Source organism: Leucopleurus acutus, assembly GCF_964270905.1.
Source record: "Leucopleurus acutus genome assembly, chromosome: 8".
Lineage (NCBI taxonomy): Eukaryota > Metazoa > Chordata > Mammalia > Artiodactyla > Delphinidae > Leucopleurus > Leucopleurus acutus.
In genome coordinates this window covers 96,904,227-96,921,694 of record NC_139151.1, presented here as the reverse complement: position 1 = coordinate 96,921,694, position 17,468 = coordinate 96,904,227, and the positions used below count along the sequence as shown (strand labels likewise).

The 17,468-nt window shown below is 40.9% G+C and overlaps 2 protein-coding genes across 2 annotated transcripts in view; both read left to right on the top strand.

The window, feature by feature from the left end:
* FNBP4 (formin binding protein 4) overlaps nt 1-13,723 on the top strand; it is a 38,162-nt gene extending 24,439 nt beyond the window's left edge. Inside the window, exons 14-17 of the mRNA XM_082845492.1 lie at nt 134-278; nt 1,015-1,349; nt 9,889-10,046; nt 12,649-13,723. Of these exons, the coding sequence (XP_082701618.1) occupies nt 134-278; nt 1,015-1,349; nt 9,889-10,046; nt 12,649-12,739 (729 nt within the window). The 3' untranslated portion in view covers nt 12,740-13,723. The remainder of the gene's footprint in view (nt 1-133; nt 279-1,014; nt 1,350-9,888; nt 10,047-12,648) is intronic.
* Nucleotides 13,724-15,560: 1,837 nt separating this feature from the next.
* AGBL2 (AGBL carboxypeptidase 2) overlaps nt 15,561-17,468 on the top strand; it is a gene marked incomplete at its 3' end in the record, with an annotated part of 42,491 nt that continues 40,583 nt past the window's right edge. The window contains exons 1-3 of the mRNA XM_082845495.1: nt 15,561-15,760; nt 15,934-16,069; nt 16,359-16,422. Coding sequence (XP_082701621.1) covers nt 16,034-16,069; nt 16,359-16,422 — 100 coding nt within the window. The 5' untranslated portion in view covers nt 15,561-15,760; nt 15,934-16,033. The remainder of the gene's footprint in view (nt 15,761-15,933; nt 16,070-16,358; nt 16,423-17,468) is intronic.

Genomic DNA, 17,468 nt, shown 5'->3' with positions numbered 1-17,468 from the left:
TTGAACCCGTTGTCCCCTGCATTGGCAGGCTGATTCTTAACCACTGCACCACCAAGGAAGTCCCTACATGTTTTATTTTAGAAGAGGGTACTTAACCAGGGGCTACAGCCACTGACTAGAATCTCTGTTTCAGACTTCAGCTGACTGTACCATCTCTAGTTCTCCTTCCACTAAAGCAATAAAGAGAAAAGCTACAGAAATTAGTACTGCAGCAGTTCAGAGATCAGCTACCATTGGTAGTTCTCCGGTCCTCTACAGCCAATCAGCTGTAGCTACAGGTAAGCATTGTGATTAAAATGTATTTTCATCAGTGTATTGTCTTTGTTTCCAGAATTAGATATCATAAATTAATGTTAAAGGCTTTTCATTGCAAAGACAGTTTATGTGCATTTATTTCAGTTACTAAAAACCACTGTTAGCATTGGCATATATCCTTCCAGATTGTTTTCTGAGCATTTACACAACATCATTGATCTTGATGTTTAAGTACCTTAATGCTAAAATATTCAGAACACCAGAAAATGTGACTGGGTTTTTTGTTTGTTTTTGGGGGGGTGGTTTGTGTGTTTCTTGGCGGGGGGGTATATTAGAATCACTTTGTAGGTGATCTAACTCCCAATTTCCTTTTCCTCCTCCTTCTTGTTTTTGTCTGTGTCACAATGTCCTTTTTTTTTTCTTTTTTTTTAAGATGTTGGGGGTAGGAGTTTATTAATTAATTAATTTATTTTTGCTGTGTTGGGTCTTCGTTTCCTTGCAAGGGCTTTCTCTAGTTGTGGCAAGCGGGGGCCACTCTTCATCGCGGTGCGTGGGCCTCTCACTGTCACAGCCTCTCTTGTTGCGGAGCGCAGGCTCAGTAGCTGTGGCGCACGGGCCTAGTTGCTCCACAGCATGTGGGATCCTCCCAGACCAGGGCTCGAACCCGTGTCCCCTGCATTAGCAGGCAGATTCTCAACCACTGCGCCACCAGGGAAGCCTCACGATGTCCTTTTTATAGTTTTATGTTTTCTGTTCTAGGTCACCAGGCAACAGGGATTGGACACCAGGCACTATCAGTTAGCCATCCAGCAACAGGAATGGGTCATCAGGCCAGAGGAATGAGCCTACAGTCCAATTACTTAGGACTGGCATCAGCTTCTGCAATTATGAGCTATGCTGAGTGTTCCGTCCCAGTGGCAGTGACTGCTCCCACATTGCAGCCAGTCCAGGCCCGCGGCACTGTGCCCGCCACTGCCATTATAGAGCCGCCGCCGCCGCCACCTCCTCCTCCTCCTCCTCCCCCCCCACCACCACCACCACCAGCTCCCAAAATTCCAGCACCTGAGAAGACAAAAAAAGGAAAGAAAGATAAGGTAGAGTAAACCTCTTGTTTACATTTTAGTTTAAAATTTTTGTTTTATTGAGGTGATAGTTAAAGTATAAATTCAGTAGCACTTAGTATATTCACACTGTGGTGTAACCACCACCTCTCTCTGGTTACATAACATTTTCATAACTCCAGAGGAGAACCCTATACCCATTAAGCGGTCACACCTCATAACACCTGCAGTGAACATTTGGGTGCATATGTCTTTTTGAATTATGGTTTTCTCTGTGTATATGCCCAGTAGTGGGATTGCTGGGTCATATGGTAGTTCTATTTGTAGTTTTTTAAGGAACCTCCAGACTGTTCTCCATAGTGGCTGTATCAGTTTACATTCCCAGTAACAGTGGAGGAGGGTTCCCTTTTCTCCACACCCTCTCCAGCATTTATTGTTTGTAGATTTTTTAATGACGGCCATTCTGACCAGTGTGAGGTGATACCTCATTGTAGTTTTTTGCATTTCTCTAATGATTAGTGATGTTGAGCATCTTTTCATGTCTTTGTTGGCAATCTGTATATCTTCTTTGGAGAAATGTCTCTTTAGGTCTTCTGCCCATTTTTGGATTGGGTTGTTTGTTTTTTTGATATTGAGCTGCATGAGCTGCTTTTATATTTCGGAGATTAATCCTCTGTCGGTTGCTTCATTTACAAATAATTTCTCCCATTCTGAGGGATGTCTTTTTGTCTTATGGTTTCCTTTGCTGTGCAAAAGCTTTCAAGTTTCATTAGGTTCCATTTGTTTATTTTTGTTTCCATTTCTCTAAGAGGTGGGTCAGAAAGGATCTTGCTGTGATTTATGTCATAGAGTGTTCTACCTGTATTTTCCTCCAAGAGTTTTACAGTCTGGCCTTACATTTAGGCCTTTAATCCATTTTGAGTTTATTTTTGTGTATGGTATTAGAATTTCATTCTTTTACACGTAGCTGTCCAGTTTTCCCAGCACCACTTACTGAAGTGCCTGTCTTTTCTCCACTGTATATATTCTTGCCTCCTTTGTCAAAGATAAGGTGACCATATGTGCATGGCTTTATCTCTGGGCTTTCTATCCTGTTCCATTGATCACTGTTTCTGTTTTTGTGCCAGTACCATACTGCCTTGATTACTGTAGCTTTGTAGTATAGTCTGAAGTCAGAGAGCCTGATTTCTCCAGCTCTGTTTTTCTTTCTCAAGATTGCTTTGACTCTTCGGAGTCTTTTGTGTTTCCATACAAATTGTGAAATTTTTTGTTCTAGTTCTGTGAAAAATGCCATTGGTAGTTTGACAGGGATTGCATTGAATCTGTAGATTGCTTTGGGTAGTATAGTCATTTTCACAATGTTGATTCTTCCAATCCAAGAACATGGTGTAGCTCTCCATCTGTTTGTATCAGCTTTAAGTTCTTTCATCCGTGTCTCATAGTTTTCTGCATACAGGTCTTTGTCTCCTTAGGTAGGTTTATTCCTAGGTATCTTATTCTTTTCGTTGCAGTGGTAAAGGGGAGTGTTTTCTTAATTTCATTTTCAGACTTTTCATCATTAGTGTATAGGAATGCAAGAGATATCTGTGTATTAATTTTATATCCTGCTACTCTACCAGATTCATTGATTAACTCTAGTAGTTTTCTGGTAACATCTTTAGGATTCTCTAGGTATAGTAGCATGTCATCTGCAAACAGTGACAGTATTTTCAGTTAATTTTTGTATGGTGTCAAGTAGAGATCCAATTTCACTCTCTTGAGTGTGATACCCTGTTGTCCCAGGACCATTTGTTGAAGAGACCATTCTTTCCCCCATTGAATGGTAGACCTTATCTAAAATCAGTTCACCATAATTATTCCATTGGTCTATATGCCAGGACCACGTTGTTTTGATTACTATAACTTTGTGGTATGTTTTGAATTTGAGACGTGTGAGTTCTCTGACTTGGTGCTTCTTTTTCAATATTGGCTCTTCAGGCCCCCTTGTAATTTCATATGAATTTAAAGGTCAGCTTTTCCATTTCTACATAAAAGGCCAGTGGAATTTTGATAGGGATTGCATTTACCTGTAGATTGCTTGGGTCTTATTACCTGTTTAACAATATTGAATCTTTCAGTCTGTGAGCACAGGATTCCTTTCCATTTATTTAGGTCTTTAATTTCTTTCAGCATTGTTTTATAATTTTCAGTGTACAACTCTTTCATCTCCTTGGCTAAATTTATTCTCAGGTATTTTATTCTTTTGCGTGCTATTTTAAGTGGTATGATTTTACCCTTTTATCGTTATGTAATGTTCTTCTTTATCTCTTTTAACAGTTTTTTACTTAATTTCTATTTTGTCTTGTAGTAATCCACTTACCCCTTCTTTCTCTTGGTTACAATTTTCATGGAATGTGTTTTTCTGTCCTTTCACTTTAAACTTGTGTATGTCCTTAGATGTAAAATGAATTTCTTATAGACGTGATCAGTTTCAATTGCATTTTGTTTTTTTAATCCATTCTGCCAGTATTGTAACCAAAGAAAGTGGGGGTTCCAGCTGCTCACCACTCAGAAGCCAGTAAAGAGGCAAGGTTGGTGGAAAGGGAAGTTTGCTTTATTTTTGATGCTGGCAACCCGGGGTGGGGAGGAACTCCTGTCCAGAGGCCGACTCCCCCCACTTACAGTCAGTGGACAAGAACTTTCATAGGTGAAGGGAGTGGGCTACAGGCAGAAACAGCACTGTCAGCTCTAACAGTCCATCTTGAAATTGGTCATGCGGTGGCCTGATCAGCATCATCGTGACTGTTTTAAGTACAATTGATCTTCAGTTCCAGGGTCAGTTTGTTCCCATTTCCTTGAGACCATTTCTTGGAATTGTGGCAGCTTATGTCATGGCTACAGTCTGGTCATCATGTAGTTAACATCTTCCACCTGGTGGGGGTTTCAGTATAAGACGGCTCACAGGATGTGGCTCAGAATATTATCTATAGCCCTTGAGAAGGAACTAAAGGTCCTTAACTATGCTTAATGACTAAACATTTATTACTTGGTCTCATTTGACTGTTTTCCTTTGTTTCTGCATTGTCTCATTTCTCCAATGAAACTTTTTTTTTTTTTTTGGCTGCGCTGCTCGGCATTTGGAATCTTAGTTCCCCAACAAGGGATTGAACCTGCACCCCCTGCAGTGGAAGCATGGAGTCTTAACCACTGGACCACTAGGGATGTCCCTAATTAAACTTATTCTTTGGCTGAAGTTTTTTCACAGACAAAATGTAGGCCAAGGACATGACAGGAAGGGACCATAGGGTCCTGCTCCATTGCAGTATGTGTTTTTTGATTGTAGCGTTTAATCCGTTTACATTAGTAAATTAATAATTTACTATAGTAATTACTGATAAGGATTTGGTATTCCTTTTGGTTGTTTTCTGTATGTCTTAATAGCTTTTTTGTCTCTCATTTCCTCTCTTACTGCCTTCCTTTATGTTTAGTTGATATTTTTCAGTGACACATTTCGGTTTCTTTTTCATTTCCTTTTGTGTATATTCTATATTTATTTTCTTTGTGGTTATGGTAGGAATTACATGTAGTATCTATTTTAAACTGGTACAGTCAATTGCAGACAAAAACTCCTATACAGACGCACCTCCACTCTGTTATGTTATTGGTGTTACGGATTATATCTTTATATACTGTGTACCCATTAATGTAGACTTGTAATTATTTTTTATGCTTTTGTCTTTTAAAATCTGTAGAAGAATAAAAATTATGAACCAGTATCACAATAATACTGGTTTTTATGTTTGTTCTTGTATTTACCTTTACCAGAGAACTTTATATTTTTGTATGACAAGTTACTATCTAGCATCTTTTCATTTCAGCTTGAAAGACATGCTTTAGCATTTCTCGTAGGGCACATCTAGTGGTAATGAATTTTCTCAGCTTTTGTTTATCTAGGAATATCTTAGTTTTTCTCCCTCAGTTTTTTTACATTTATTTATTTATTTATTTATATTTTGGGCTGCATTGGGTCTTCGTTGTTGTACGCGGGCTTTCTCTAGTTGCAGCGAGTGGGCGTTACTCTTTGTTGTGGTGTGTGGGCTCTAGGCACGCGGGCTTCAGTAGTTATGGCTCACAGGCTCAGTAATTGTGGCTTGCAGGCTCAAGAGCGCAGGCTCAGTAGTTGTGGCATACGGGCTTAGTTGCTCCGCAGCACATGGGATCTTCCCGGTCCAGGGCTCAAACCCGTGTCCCCTGCATTGGCAAGCAGATTCTTAATCACTGCGCCGCCAGGGAAGCCCCATTATTTCTTACATAACATCTTTGCCCTTTTCTCCTTCTGAGATTCCCATAATGCATATATTGGTCCATTTGATGATGTCGTATAAGTCACTTGGACTCTGTTCACTTTGCTTCATTCTTTTCCTTTTTGCTCTTCAGACTCAATAACTTCAAATGACCTATCATCAATTTTGCTGATCTTTTTTTATGCCTATTGGAGTCTGTTGTTGAAATAGTGAATTTTCAATTCAGCTTGATGTATTTTTCATCTCCAGAATATTTCTTTGGTTCTTTTTAATAATAATATCTGTCTCTTTGTTGACAGTCTCATTTTGTTCACGTCATTTTCCTGATTTCCTTTCATTCTTTGTGTTTTTCTTTAGTTCTTTGGGCACATTTAGGACAGTTGTTTTAAAGTTTTTGTCTAGTAAATCTGAAACCTTTCTTTCTTCTTTTCTTCCTTTCCTTTCTTTCTTCTGCGCTGGGTCTTAGTCGTGGCACATGGGATCTTTTAGTGGCGGCCTGCAGACTCTTAGCTGCGGCATGCATGTGGAATCTGGTTCCCCATCCAGGGATCCAACCTGGGCCCCCTGCATTGGGAGTGTGGAGTCTTACCTACTGGACCACCAGGGAAGTCCCAGCATGTGTTTGTATGCTTTGTGATCTTTGGTTGAAAACTGCACATTAGAAAAAATAACAAACTCTCCCAGTCTTTGCACACTGACTGTGTATGGAGGAAAACCTTCATTAATGAGTCCAACATGATAGTGCAACATTTTTTCAGGCCTTTCCTGGGCATATGTGTTCCCTGGACATGTGCTGTTTTTTGTTTTCCTTTCCCCTTGTGTATTTACTTTTAATTTCCCTAAGAGAGTCACACCTGCTTCTTCTGTGAGCCTTATATGTTCTGTTGTATTCCTCTGCCCATGATCTTTTGCCCCCATCTGCCCACATGACTTCTGTCCCACTGTGGTTTTCACATGCCGCAGCTCCTGCTACTGCCTTTCACGGTTTCCAACCTGAGACCCAAAATATGCCACCATTCCTGGCTGACCTCCAAGTTAAGACAGTATTGAAACCAGTCCCTAAGGCAACCACAGACAGTCTAGAACATATCAGACATTCCAGTTATTTCCTTCCACCTGGAGGGGGAGAACTGAGAATTGGGCCATTTCATCCCAGCCACATTGGGGAGGGTGTGTGGAATAAGGGCAAGCAAACATGCCACAAAATTTCCTGTTTCTAGTGTGGGTTTTTCTTGATTGGGTGTTCTCTTGGTTGCTCAAGATCTTTGACTGGTTTCCAGAGTTCCCACAAAGCCATTTTAGTCAGTCTCTATTTGTTTATATAATATTTCCATGGGGAAACAAGGGCTTGGCGCTTCATAGTCCGCCATCTTTCTGACATCATCCTCATGAACACTTTGAATGCCCTAAATTACCTAAAGAAACTTTCTCATCAGCTTTTCCCCTCCCAGTGAAGTGTTGTAAAAAATCAACAGTGACAGGATAATGTCTTGAATTAGATTCTCGCCAGACAACTTACTCTACCGCATACAGGTCTCCTGAGCCAACATACTGTTGACCACCTACGTGTCTTTACTTTGTTTACCAGTCCCACTACTATTCATTCTTTTATAATTAAATTGTTAGAATGATCAGTGCCCAGGAATCATTTCTCTTACGAAGCCTTCCTTGGCGCCCTGCCTCCAGTCTTCCAAGACAGATAATTACTTCCACCTCCATTCATTCAACAAGTAATTTTTTAGCCAATCATGCTTTTATAGTCATATAAATAATAGTTTTGAAAATCCAGTATTCTACATTAATATGTCATTTTTATGTACCTGTTATCTGAAAACAATGATCCATCTCTTTAGTGTTACCGGCCATTTTTAAAGAATATAAGAGGGTGTGGGGGGGTGGGCAGTGGGATGAATTGGGAGATTGGGACTGACATATATACACTGATATGTATAAAATAGGTAACTAATAAGAACCTGCTGTATAGCACAGGGGACTCCACTTCCCTGTACAATGAAAACTAACACGACATTGTAAAAAACTATACCCCAATTTAAAAAAAAAGAATATAAGATATATACTCAGTACCTCTGATGTTCAAGAATATTTAAGACCAGTGTATATTTTCGATATTTTTGCTGAAGAGTTTTGTGTGCGGTTTACTAGAAAATAAACTAGAAAAAAAGGCATTCTAGCCATTTAATCTTTATTCCTCTGGCTGCAGTGTTCCCATATTAAAAACGTGTTCAAACAGCCAGTGCAACTCGGGATCCATGGTTTTGAATGTGATCGGCAGTACATAACTTCTGAAACATAAAGTACTTTCCCATGACAAATAGAAATGAAATGCACTACAAATTTTCAAAATCCTATGGAAATCAGAATGAAAGCACAACTCTACCTAGATCTATGTTTTTTAATCATACTTGGAGACGTTCGGCGAGAGCTTGTAACCCCAGTGAGCCCTCTATGCACAGGTGACCGTTATTAATTCATGTTACTTTTTACTCAGTTGGTTCCATGCTAACCCAGATGAGCTATGTTGGAGCTTGCTGGAAGGGTGTATATGCAGTGGGTCAGGTTGTACCACAGGTGAAATGACAGAATGGAATGTGGGAAGGTGTGTGGAGCAGAAGGTTTAAGCACTATAGATGGGCATTTCCCCAGAAGGTTAAAAACTGTCAGTGACAGTCAAAATAGGGTATCGAGCAAGGAGCCAAGTAATTTTAAAAGACTGAAAATATTAAGCTGATTTTCTCAACTCTTTTGGGGACTTAATCAAGAAATGTGTTTTCTCTTAAGTGCAGGCCGGAAAAAAAGCTTGGGTCCTTATACCCGATCCTCACAGGAGCACAGCACTCAGTCACACCTATCACTTGAGTGCCTGCTTGTCACGTTTAGAGTGTAACCTGGCCAAGTCTTCAAAACCGCAGGGATAAAAAGTGGTTCTTATCAATGTCTAATACAGTGTTTCTCTAAATTCAAAGACCTAATCACAAATATCAGCAGGTATATTTTGAATACATACTGTGTCAGGCATTCTCTCTAGGAGCTCTGTGTTCAGTAGCTAACCAACAAAATCTCTGCTTTTGCTTTTGTAGAGCTTTTCTGGTGGGCTTGGAGAGGGTATGGGGGGACTGGGTTGCAGAAACAGATAAGCAGATATATGTTCAAAAGTGTAAGAGGACAGAAAGTGACCTTTGGGAGGTGGTACTGTTTCATGTAGATGGGGTGGTCAGGGAAGGCATCTTTGCTAAAGAGTGCCATTGATCAGAACTCTGAAGGTAGTGATAGAGCAAGCCATGTTGGATATGTAATAAATACCACAAGCTTTTTTTACTGTGAGATTATGTTTATTATAGGCAATTTAGAAAATGAAGTTAAGCTGATAGAAAAATTTATTATTGTATCTCCTCTTAGAACTAATCTCATCATTAATGTTTTGATATACCTCTTTGCTTTTTTCATATTTAATAGTTGCCTTTGACTCTGTTGGCTCTTTCCAGAAAAGCTGGTCATTTGTTTCTCAGCACTGTGTTTCACTTGATGTGAACACTGCATCCATTTAAAATTGTAAAAGGGTACACTGTGATTCTTAAAAAAAATATTTATTTATTTTGCCTGTGCTGTGTCTTAGTTGCAGCTCACAGGATATTTAGTTGCGGCATGCAGACTCTTAGTTTCAGCGTGCATGCAGGATTTAGATCCCTGACCAGGGATCAAACCCAGGCCCCCTGCATTGGGAGCATGGGGTCTTACCCACTGGACCACCAGGGAAATCCCGGGTACACTGTAATTCTGAGAAAATGAGACAAGGGCAAGAGTTTTGAATTTCATAGAATAAGGCTAAAGAAGATGTTTCTGACTTGATTTCATAAAACACCACATTTACACTTTTTAGTTTTTTTTTTTTTTTCGGTACACGGGCCTCTCACTGTTGCGGCCTCTCCCGTTGCGGAGCGCAGGCTCAGCGGCCATGGCTCACGGGCCCAGCCACTCCGTGGCATGTGGGATCTTCCCAGACCGGGGCACGAACCTGTGTCCCCTGCATTGGCAGGCGGACTCTCAGCCACTGCGCCACCAGGGAAGTCCCCCAATTTTTAGATTTTTAACCAAGCTTTAAGTTTATAGTTGGTAGAAATTTCTGGCAAGAACTTAGAATGGTATTTATTTTTGGTGTTTCTGTTCCTTTAATTTTGAAGTTCACTTATTCCTTCGAACTAAGGAAAAGATCCTGATCTCATGTGAAGGACTCATGCACTTGTTTTATGTATTATATTCCTTTGTTACAGGCAAAGAAGAGTAAAACCAAAATGCCATCTCTGGTAAAGAAGTGGCAGAGTATCCAGCGTGAGCTAGATGAAGAGGAGAATTCTAGTTCCAGTGAAGAGGACCGAGAATCAACTGCACAGAAGCGAATTGAAGAGTGGAAACAGCAGCAGCTGGTCAGGTAAAAGAAAGAACCATAGATGGCGCGGATAGTGGTGGTTGTAGCTGTGGTTTTAGAGCCATCATGTTCTTAAAATCATAGCCCTTAATTTGATTCCTTTACAGACTTACCTAAGTAGTTTTTAGTTCATAGAAATGTTTATTTCCCTATAAAAATTATAATCTAGCCTTTTTCAAAATCAGAAACATCAAATCTGTAATACTTCCCACTGATTGTTCCTCTTAGGCAAAGAGCTATCTTAACCCTGAGCATATGGGGAAAAATAGTCATCCCCATTTACCATGTAGCTCCAAGAGACTCTTCTATATGTATATTTTTAAATTTTACAAATAATTTACAGACATAAAAAATAAAGAGGAGAAAACTTAATTAGAAATCTTAGTAAGAATCTAAACATAGCTAACTCAAATTTTTATTTATTTTCATGGTTTTTGAAGGTACACATACTGAAATGAGCGACATTCTTTGAATGCAACTAATTGCTCAGTTGTCATGCGTAACTTGGAACATACTCCTCTCATAAATGGTGCCAGATTTCAGGTTCATCTCTGATAGGTTCTAGCTTATCATTACTTCTGGTTCTTGCACTTGCAACCTCCATAAATGCAGTACTTATGAAAATATTGGGGGGAGTTCCCTGGCGGTCCAGTGGTTAGGACTCTGCGCTTTTACTGCTGAGGGGCCCGGGTTCAGTCCCTGGTCAGGGAAAGATCCTGCACGGCATGGCCAAAAAAAAAAAAAAAAAAAAAAATTGGGAGAGGATAGCCATCTTTGCTTCATAATTCAAAACATTTTCATTCTTAGATCCATAAACACTAATTGGAATAGTCATTCCAGTGAATTTTTTTGTTCCTAAAATATCTGTTTCTCTCCAGCCACTACACACCTGCTTTCAGCATTTGTCCCACTTATGAACCTTATCAAATAAATTTTAGCATGTAGCAGTGTAAAACCTGAAAGGTTTCTAAGGAAAATGCAATCGATGGTCCCAGTTCTTGTTACAAAATATTGGGTGAAGGAGGTTGTTCAGATTTATTTATTATTTATTTATTTTATTTATTTTTGGCTGTGTTGGGTCTTAGTTGCAGCACACAGGATCTTTGTTGAGGCATGTGGGATCTTTCGTTGTGGCGCGAGGGCTTCTCTCTAGTTGGGGCATACTCGTTTTCTCTTCTCTAGTTGTGGTACGTGGGTTCCAGAGCACGTGGGCTCTGTAGTTTGCGGCGTACGGGCTCTAGTTGAGGTGTACGAGCTCAGTAGTTGTGGTGCTCGGGCTTAGTTGCCACACAGCATGTGGGATCTTAGTTCCGTGACCAGGGATCGAACCCGTATGCCCTGCATTGTAAGGCGGATTCTTTACCAGTGGACCACCAGGGAAGTCCCAGGTTGTTCTTTTCAATGAGACTACTGTATTTCCTTTTTGACCTTACATTTCCTTACTTTTACAAGAATGTGTTGTTTTCCTTCAGTATGTTCACTCATCAGTCTTGAATTTGAGAAGATTCATCTAGATTATGGTCCTCTTATCACTCATAGTCTGAGATTTTACTTATCCAGTCAATTTTACCATCACAGTTAGAATCTACAGTGCCTCTGTCTCTTGGCATTTATCTGATTGTATAGTATTGGGGAGCAGTAGGGGAGACTATGAAGATGTTGTCTCCAGACTTCTTTTTTACTTCCTGGAAAGGAGATGCACTGTTTTGGGCAACACAATAAGAAAGCTGAGGGATGGTATTAGTGATAATTTATTTAACTTTTGTATCATCGTTGTAGATGATTCCATTATTCTTCAGCTTTCTTACTATTTTAATCTTTTTTTAATATTGCTGGGAGTTGACTAATGATTAATTCCTACAGTGATGAAATAACAAACTATTTCAAGATGATCGGAAGTCACAAAGATTCTGTAATTAATCTTAGCTCATTTTGTATTTATAAAAGGGTCTAAGGCACCCATTCTGGTAATTGTAAGTTACAACCTGAGTTTTTGTTTGTTTTTGCCGTGCTGCGAAGCTTGTGGGATTGAAGCCAGGCCCTCGTCAGTGAAAGCATGTAGTCCTAACTACTGTACCACCAGGGCATTCCCTAGAATCTGAGTCTTAATCGGTTTTATAAATGATTGAATAAGCCATGAGAGATCAATCCTAATTAGAACTGATCAAAAGAGAGTCTCAAAAACGTTAGGTCCAACGGTCCCTGATGGTATGTTAAGAGTTAAATATATCTTCCTATGTGTTAAATATATCTAAGATAAAGAATCATAACTCCTAGGGACCAAGAAATACTTTTACAAGAATGTGTTATTTTCCTTCTGTATGGCTTCAGTGGTTGCTGGGGAGATATAAAAACAAATATGCACTTACATATAAATAAAACTATAGAGAAGAGTGCTTTGTATGTGTTTGGTTGACCTATCAATTAAGAAATTTGATGAAGAATAACGCTGGTACTTAGCTGAGAAACTTGAAACATTTTCATGAACATAGATAAAATGTATCACATTTTCGGTTTCAGTTAGCTTTTATTTGCTAGGAAATAAACACTTTTTCGTTCTTTTTCTTTCCAGTGAACTAATTTAATCTGTACGTTGTTTTCACAGTGGCATGGCAGAGAGAAATGCTAATTTTGAAGCCCTTCCTGAAGATTGGCGAGCAAGACTGAAGAGAAGAAAAATGGCTCCAAACACATAGTTTTTTAAATTTTTATTACTGTTTTTTTTGTTTGTTTTTTTAATCATTTCCGAGTCTTAACCAGTCTTACTGTTGTCAATAAACTATAAATGTCATGAGGGAGAGCATATGATGAATTTCCTGGGCAAGAGTATACACGTACAAAATTGCCACGTTTGTGAAATGTAATTTTGCTGTTTTGCTGAAAGGTGAGGTGACTGAATGCTCTGACCTGGCTGCCTTTATTCTCACACTGGCAAACTCAGCATGTTAGGTACATTAACCTCATCAGTCTGGAACATGTGGTTCATGCATATGACACCTCTGTAGAGGACTCACTGAAGAAAAGTGAAGGATTTTCCTGCCTCATAGAGGCTCTTGTAGTTCCTAGTGTGGCACGCTCTCTCTCATTAACTTCTTCAGAACAAGTGCAATTAAGAAAGCAGCTCTATATTTTGCCTTGCTTAACTGGGATTATAGGAATCTCTTTCTGACCTCTTCCTCTAGTCTGCCACCCCTGAAGTGCTGAGATACATCAAGTCGTTCACCTTGTTCTAACAGATGGCCACACTCTTCAGAGTATTCTTTCTCACAAATTCTAGAACTGATAAAGATAGCTCAGTCATTTCACATACTAGGTGGCATATTTAAATTACAGTATAGGTGGCAGCAGCAGCAGGTGTTTGCGTCTTTGATTTTGAGAATTTCCTCCTCACGTATGTGGCAGTAAATGTAACAAAAGCCACTGTATGTACTGATGTGTCTCCATTGTCTTACCTTGGTCCAAAGTTCACCTTCCATTTATGTGTGAATGTATTCTCCATAAAATTCCAGTATTTAAAAAGCAGTTTACTGTTCTGTACTTTCTATTGTATCACAATCAGGTAAAAGTCACTTTAAACTGAAGAAAAAGCAAATTGTGTTTTAAAGCTGTTTGTATTTCTCCAGTTTCTGACCTTGTAAATTTGTATATATGCACTAATAAAGCTTTTTTTATACTTCTGATTGATTATTCTTTTGCTCCTGTTTTGCCTGTTAACTCCACGATTATGTAACCAAGACTTACTTTAAGTCAGTTGTTTTTTCTAATCAACTATAGTGTAAGGTATGTGCAAACATTGAAGAACAGCTCCAGGAAAAAAAAGCATCAGGATCTTGAGCCCGTTGCGGGGTGCGAGGACGGGGTTAGAAAAACAGGCCTCTAGTACCAGAAGGTGTGACTTAAATTTTGGAGCTTGTAGTCTGTAATATTAGCTAGTGTTTGGCCTACTTAAATCCTGGAAATGATGTAATGTGGTTAATATTGTGAAAAAAATAAAGGTGCTTTATATTTTTTCCACTAATTACAAAAGTTATGTATACTTAGAGTCATGTAAAGTTAACCAAAGACAACAATAGTTAGAATTTTATTCTAGTATATTTATATGCATATAATTGTCTAATCAGTGTCATGTATGCTTGTGTGTTGGTTTTTTACCGTTATGTATTTCAGTGACCATTTTGTATATGAATTGTTTTTCTGGGCTTCCCTGGTGGTGCATTGGTTAAGAATCCACCTGCCCAATGCAGGGGACACGGGTTTGATCCCTGGTCTGGGAGGATCCCACATGCTGCGGAGCAGCTAAGCCCGTGCACCACAGTTGCTGAGCCTGTGCTCTTAGAGCCTGCGAGCCACAACTACTGAGCCCTCGTGCCTGGAGCCCATGCTCCCAGGGTGGAGGCCACTGCAATGGGAAGCCCACGCAACTGCAACGGGGAGTGGCCCCCGCTCGCTGCAGCTAGAAAAAGACCGCACGCTGCAGCGAAGACCCAATGCAGGAAAGAGAAAAATAAATTTTAAAAAATCAAATTCTTAGAAATGTACCGTAAAATTTTAAAAAATAAAATTGTTTTTCTTGTAATTTGCGTAGAGCATATTTCTGGAAATAGAGGCTGTCAACTAGCCATTAAAGCTTTTGCTTTAAGTGCCAAACAGTTTTCCAGACTTGTGGGAATTGGTACAGGGACGAAGTGCCTTTGTCCCTCTCCTGCCAGAAAGGAGCGTTTTTTAGAATCTGACAATTTGATAGTCAAAATGTGTGGTTTTAATTTACTAACTTGTATGTTTTCAATGTAGGAGGTAATTTATCAGTTCTAGCTATGGGATGGAGAGAAGGTGAAAGAGGGGAAGCGGCTCCGTTTGAGCAATACTCAGCAGTTTCCTAAAGCTGAGGAACAGCTGCTTTTTTGTTTGGGGCCCGGCCACGGGGCATGCGGGATCTTAGTTCCCCAACCAGCGATCGAATCCGTATCCCCTGCAGTGTAAGCACGGAGTCTCAAACACTGGACCACCAGGGAAGTCCCCATCAATGCAATTTCCAATCCCCAGAAGCCAGGCTGCAATACTGTAGGAAAGGAGGAATGTGAATCCTTGGTACCTGAACGCCAGTCTTCGACTTTTCTCCTGTTCCCCACCCCTTCCTCGGAGGCGGAGCCTCGCTCTCCGGAAGCGCCCAGCCGCCTCGCCCTCCCGCTTCCGCCTCGTGGTTGCTAGGCAACTGGGGCCCTAGAGGAAAGCAGTGCCGCGTGAGCGTGACGGGAGTGTCTTGTGGTCGGTGCGCGACTGGTTCTCTACCTGCGGACCGTGTCCCTCGCCTCGCTCACGCTCCTCTGTCGCCACAGGCTCCGTACGCACCCCTGCTGCCCCGGACGGGACGGGGCGCGGAGGCGGTAGCAACCTTCCCTCTGCAGTCATAGGAGATATCTACGCCCCGTCCCGCGACTCTCCGGGAAACTGCCCTTCGCCACTTTCTCCCTGCCCAGGAAGCCCTGAAACCCTGAATTCCGTTTTCAGAGCCCACTCTCCGGGCTCTTGACCTTTCTTTTCCACCCACCCCGAGACGACTGCGCCGGACCCCTCATCCCCTTTTCTTTCACTTTCCTGAGGCGACCTGGTGGGGGGCATCTCCCTCACTGGTGGGGAAAGAAGCATGGGGCCAGCAGGGGTCCTGGCGCCACCGGAGGAGGAGGCTGGAAGACAAGGCGCTCTCCCAGATTCTTCAGGTGCGCATCGGGCCTCGTGGCGGGTCCCTGTTTATCTGAGGAGAGGTTGGGTTGGCAGGGAAGACGGAGAGGTACCGCAGGGTTTCCTAAAGTAGCGTGGGAGCTGCGAAGCGGAGGGAGGGGACGTGGGTGAATTTCTACAGTTTTTCAGTTGTTCTAATCTGGTTTTTTAGCTTCTTCTATGTAATCAACTGCCCTTTTGGAAATTGGTCAGGGATTGTTGCTGGATGCCGGTGTCACTGACAGGTCTTCAGCATACCATGCAGAAGTAACATGTTCCCAGCTTTGGAAACAGAGCTAAAGCAGCAGGTCGGTACACACTCCTCTCCAGGCACTCCACAGAAATCCAATACTAGATCCGAAGGTATATTCTGGTGGCATCTTTTTCTGGCTGGAGATCTTGATCCCAAAGATAGAATAATTTGCACAAATGTCTTTCACATCGTTTGTTTACAGAAGTTCCCAGGTATAGTGTCCTCTACAACAATGCTTGTGTATTTTTGTTAAGAGTCAGTATTATTCTTATAACAGGCTGTTATAATAATTCTCTACAATTACGAAAGCACTTTCTTGATTGAGATGGCCTGTCGTTTCACAGACTCTTCCTGAGGCCTATGAAGACTTCATGTACCATCACCTCCAGTACTATGGCTACTTTAAAGGTAATATCTCATTCTTACCTAGCATCACCTTTCCTGGGTTCATGAAGTAAATTGTTTGATCAACTGAGAGAGTTGTGCTTGGATAAACTGATGAATTTTTCCAGCACCACCATTAGTGAAAGAACTTCCTTTCCCTACTGATATGCTGTGTTACCCCTGTTGCGTGTCCATTTATACAAGGGTTTGTTTGTCTGTCCTTGCACCAATACCACCCTTTCTTAATGACACCACATGGCATTAAAACAGTCTTGATCTCTGGAAAGACATGTCCTCCCATATTGTCGTTCTTCAAAAGTGTCTTGGCTCTTCTTACCTTTTTATATAATTTTAGAATTGGCTTGTGATGCTTAAAAAATATATGGGATTACATTGAATCTATACATCAGATTTGACAAGAAATGAGAATTTTCCAATACCAGGTTCTCCCATCTATTAATATAGTCTAATTCTCTAATTTACTTAGGTCCTCCTTAATGTCTCCCAATAAGATTTATAATTTTTTTCATAGAACTGCATATTTGTATGCTATTATAAGTGATATCTTTTTAAATTTTGATCTTCTAACTTTGCTCCTGGTATTTAGAAATAAAATGTAGGGCTTTTTTTGTTTGTTTGTTTTTTTGTGGTACGTGGGCCTCTCACTGTTGTGGCCTCTCCCGTTGCGGAGCGCAGGCTCCGGACGCGCAGGCTCAGCGGCCATGGCTCATGGGCCCAGCCGCTCCGCGGCATGTGGGATCCTCCCGGACCGGGGCACAAACCCACGTCCCCTGCATCAGCAGGCGGACTCTCAACCACTGCGCCACCAGGGAAGCCCCTAAAATGTAGGTTTTTATATTGATTTTATTTATATCAACCTTGTTAGACTTTCTTATTAACTATTTCATTTTGTAATTTGTTGAAAACTGAATTTCCAGCTCACCAGATTCAGCAGAGCCCTCAGGACAAAGCAGCTCCCGCTCTGAGTGCTGCACTTTCACTCTGAGTACTTGCCTTCACTTGGTCGTATAGCTGCCTCCCAATTTTCCACTTTACCATACTGCTTCTCA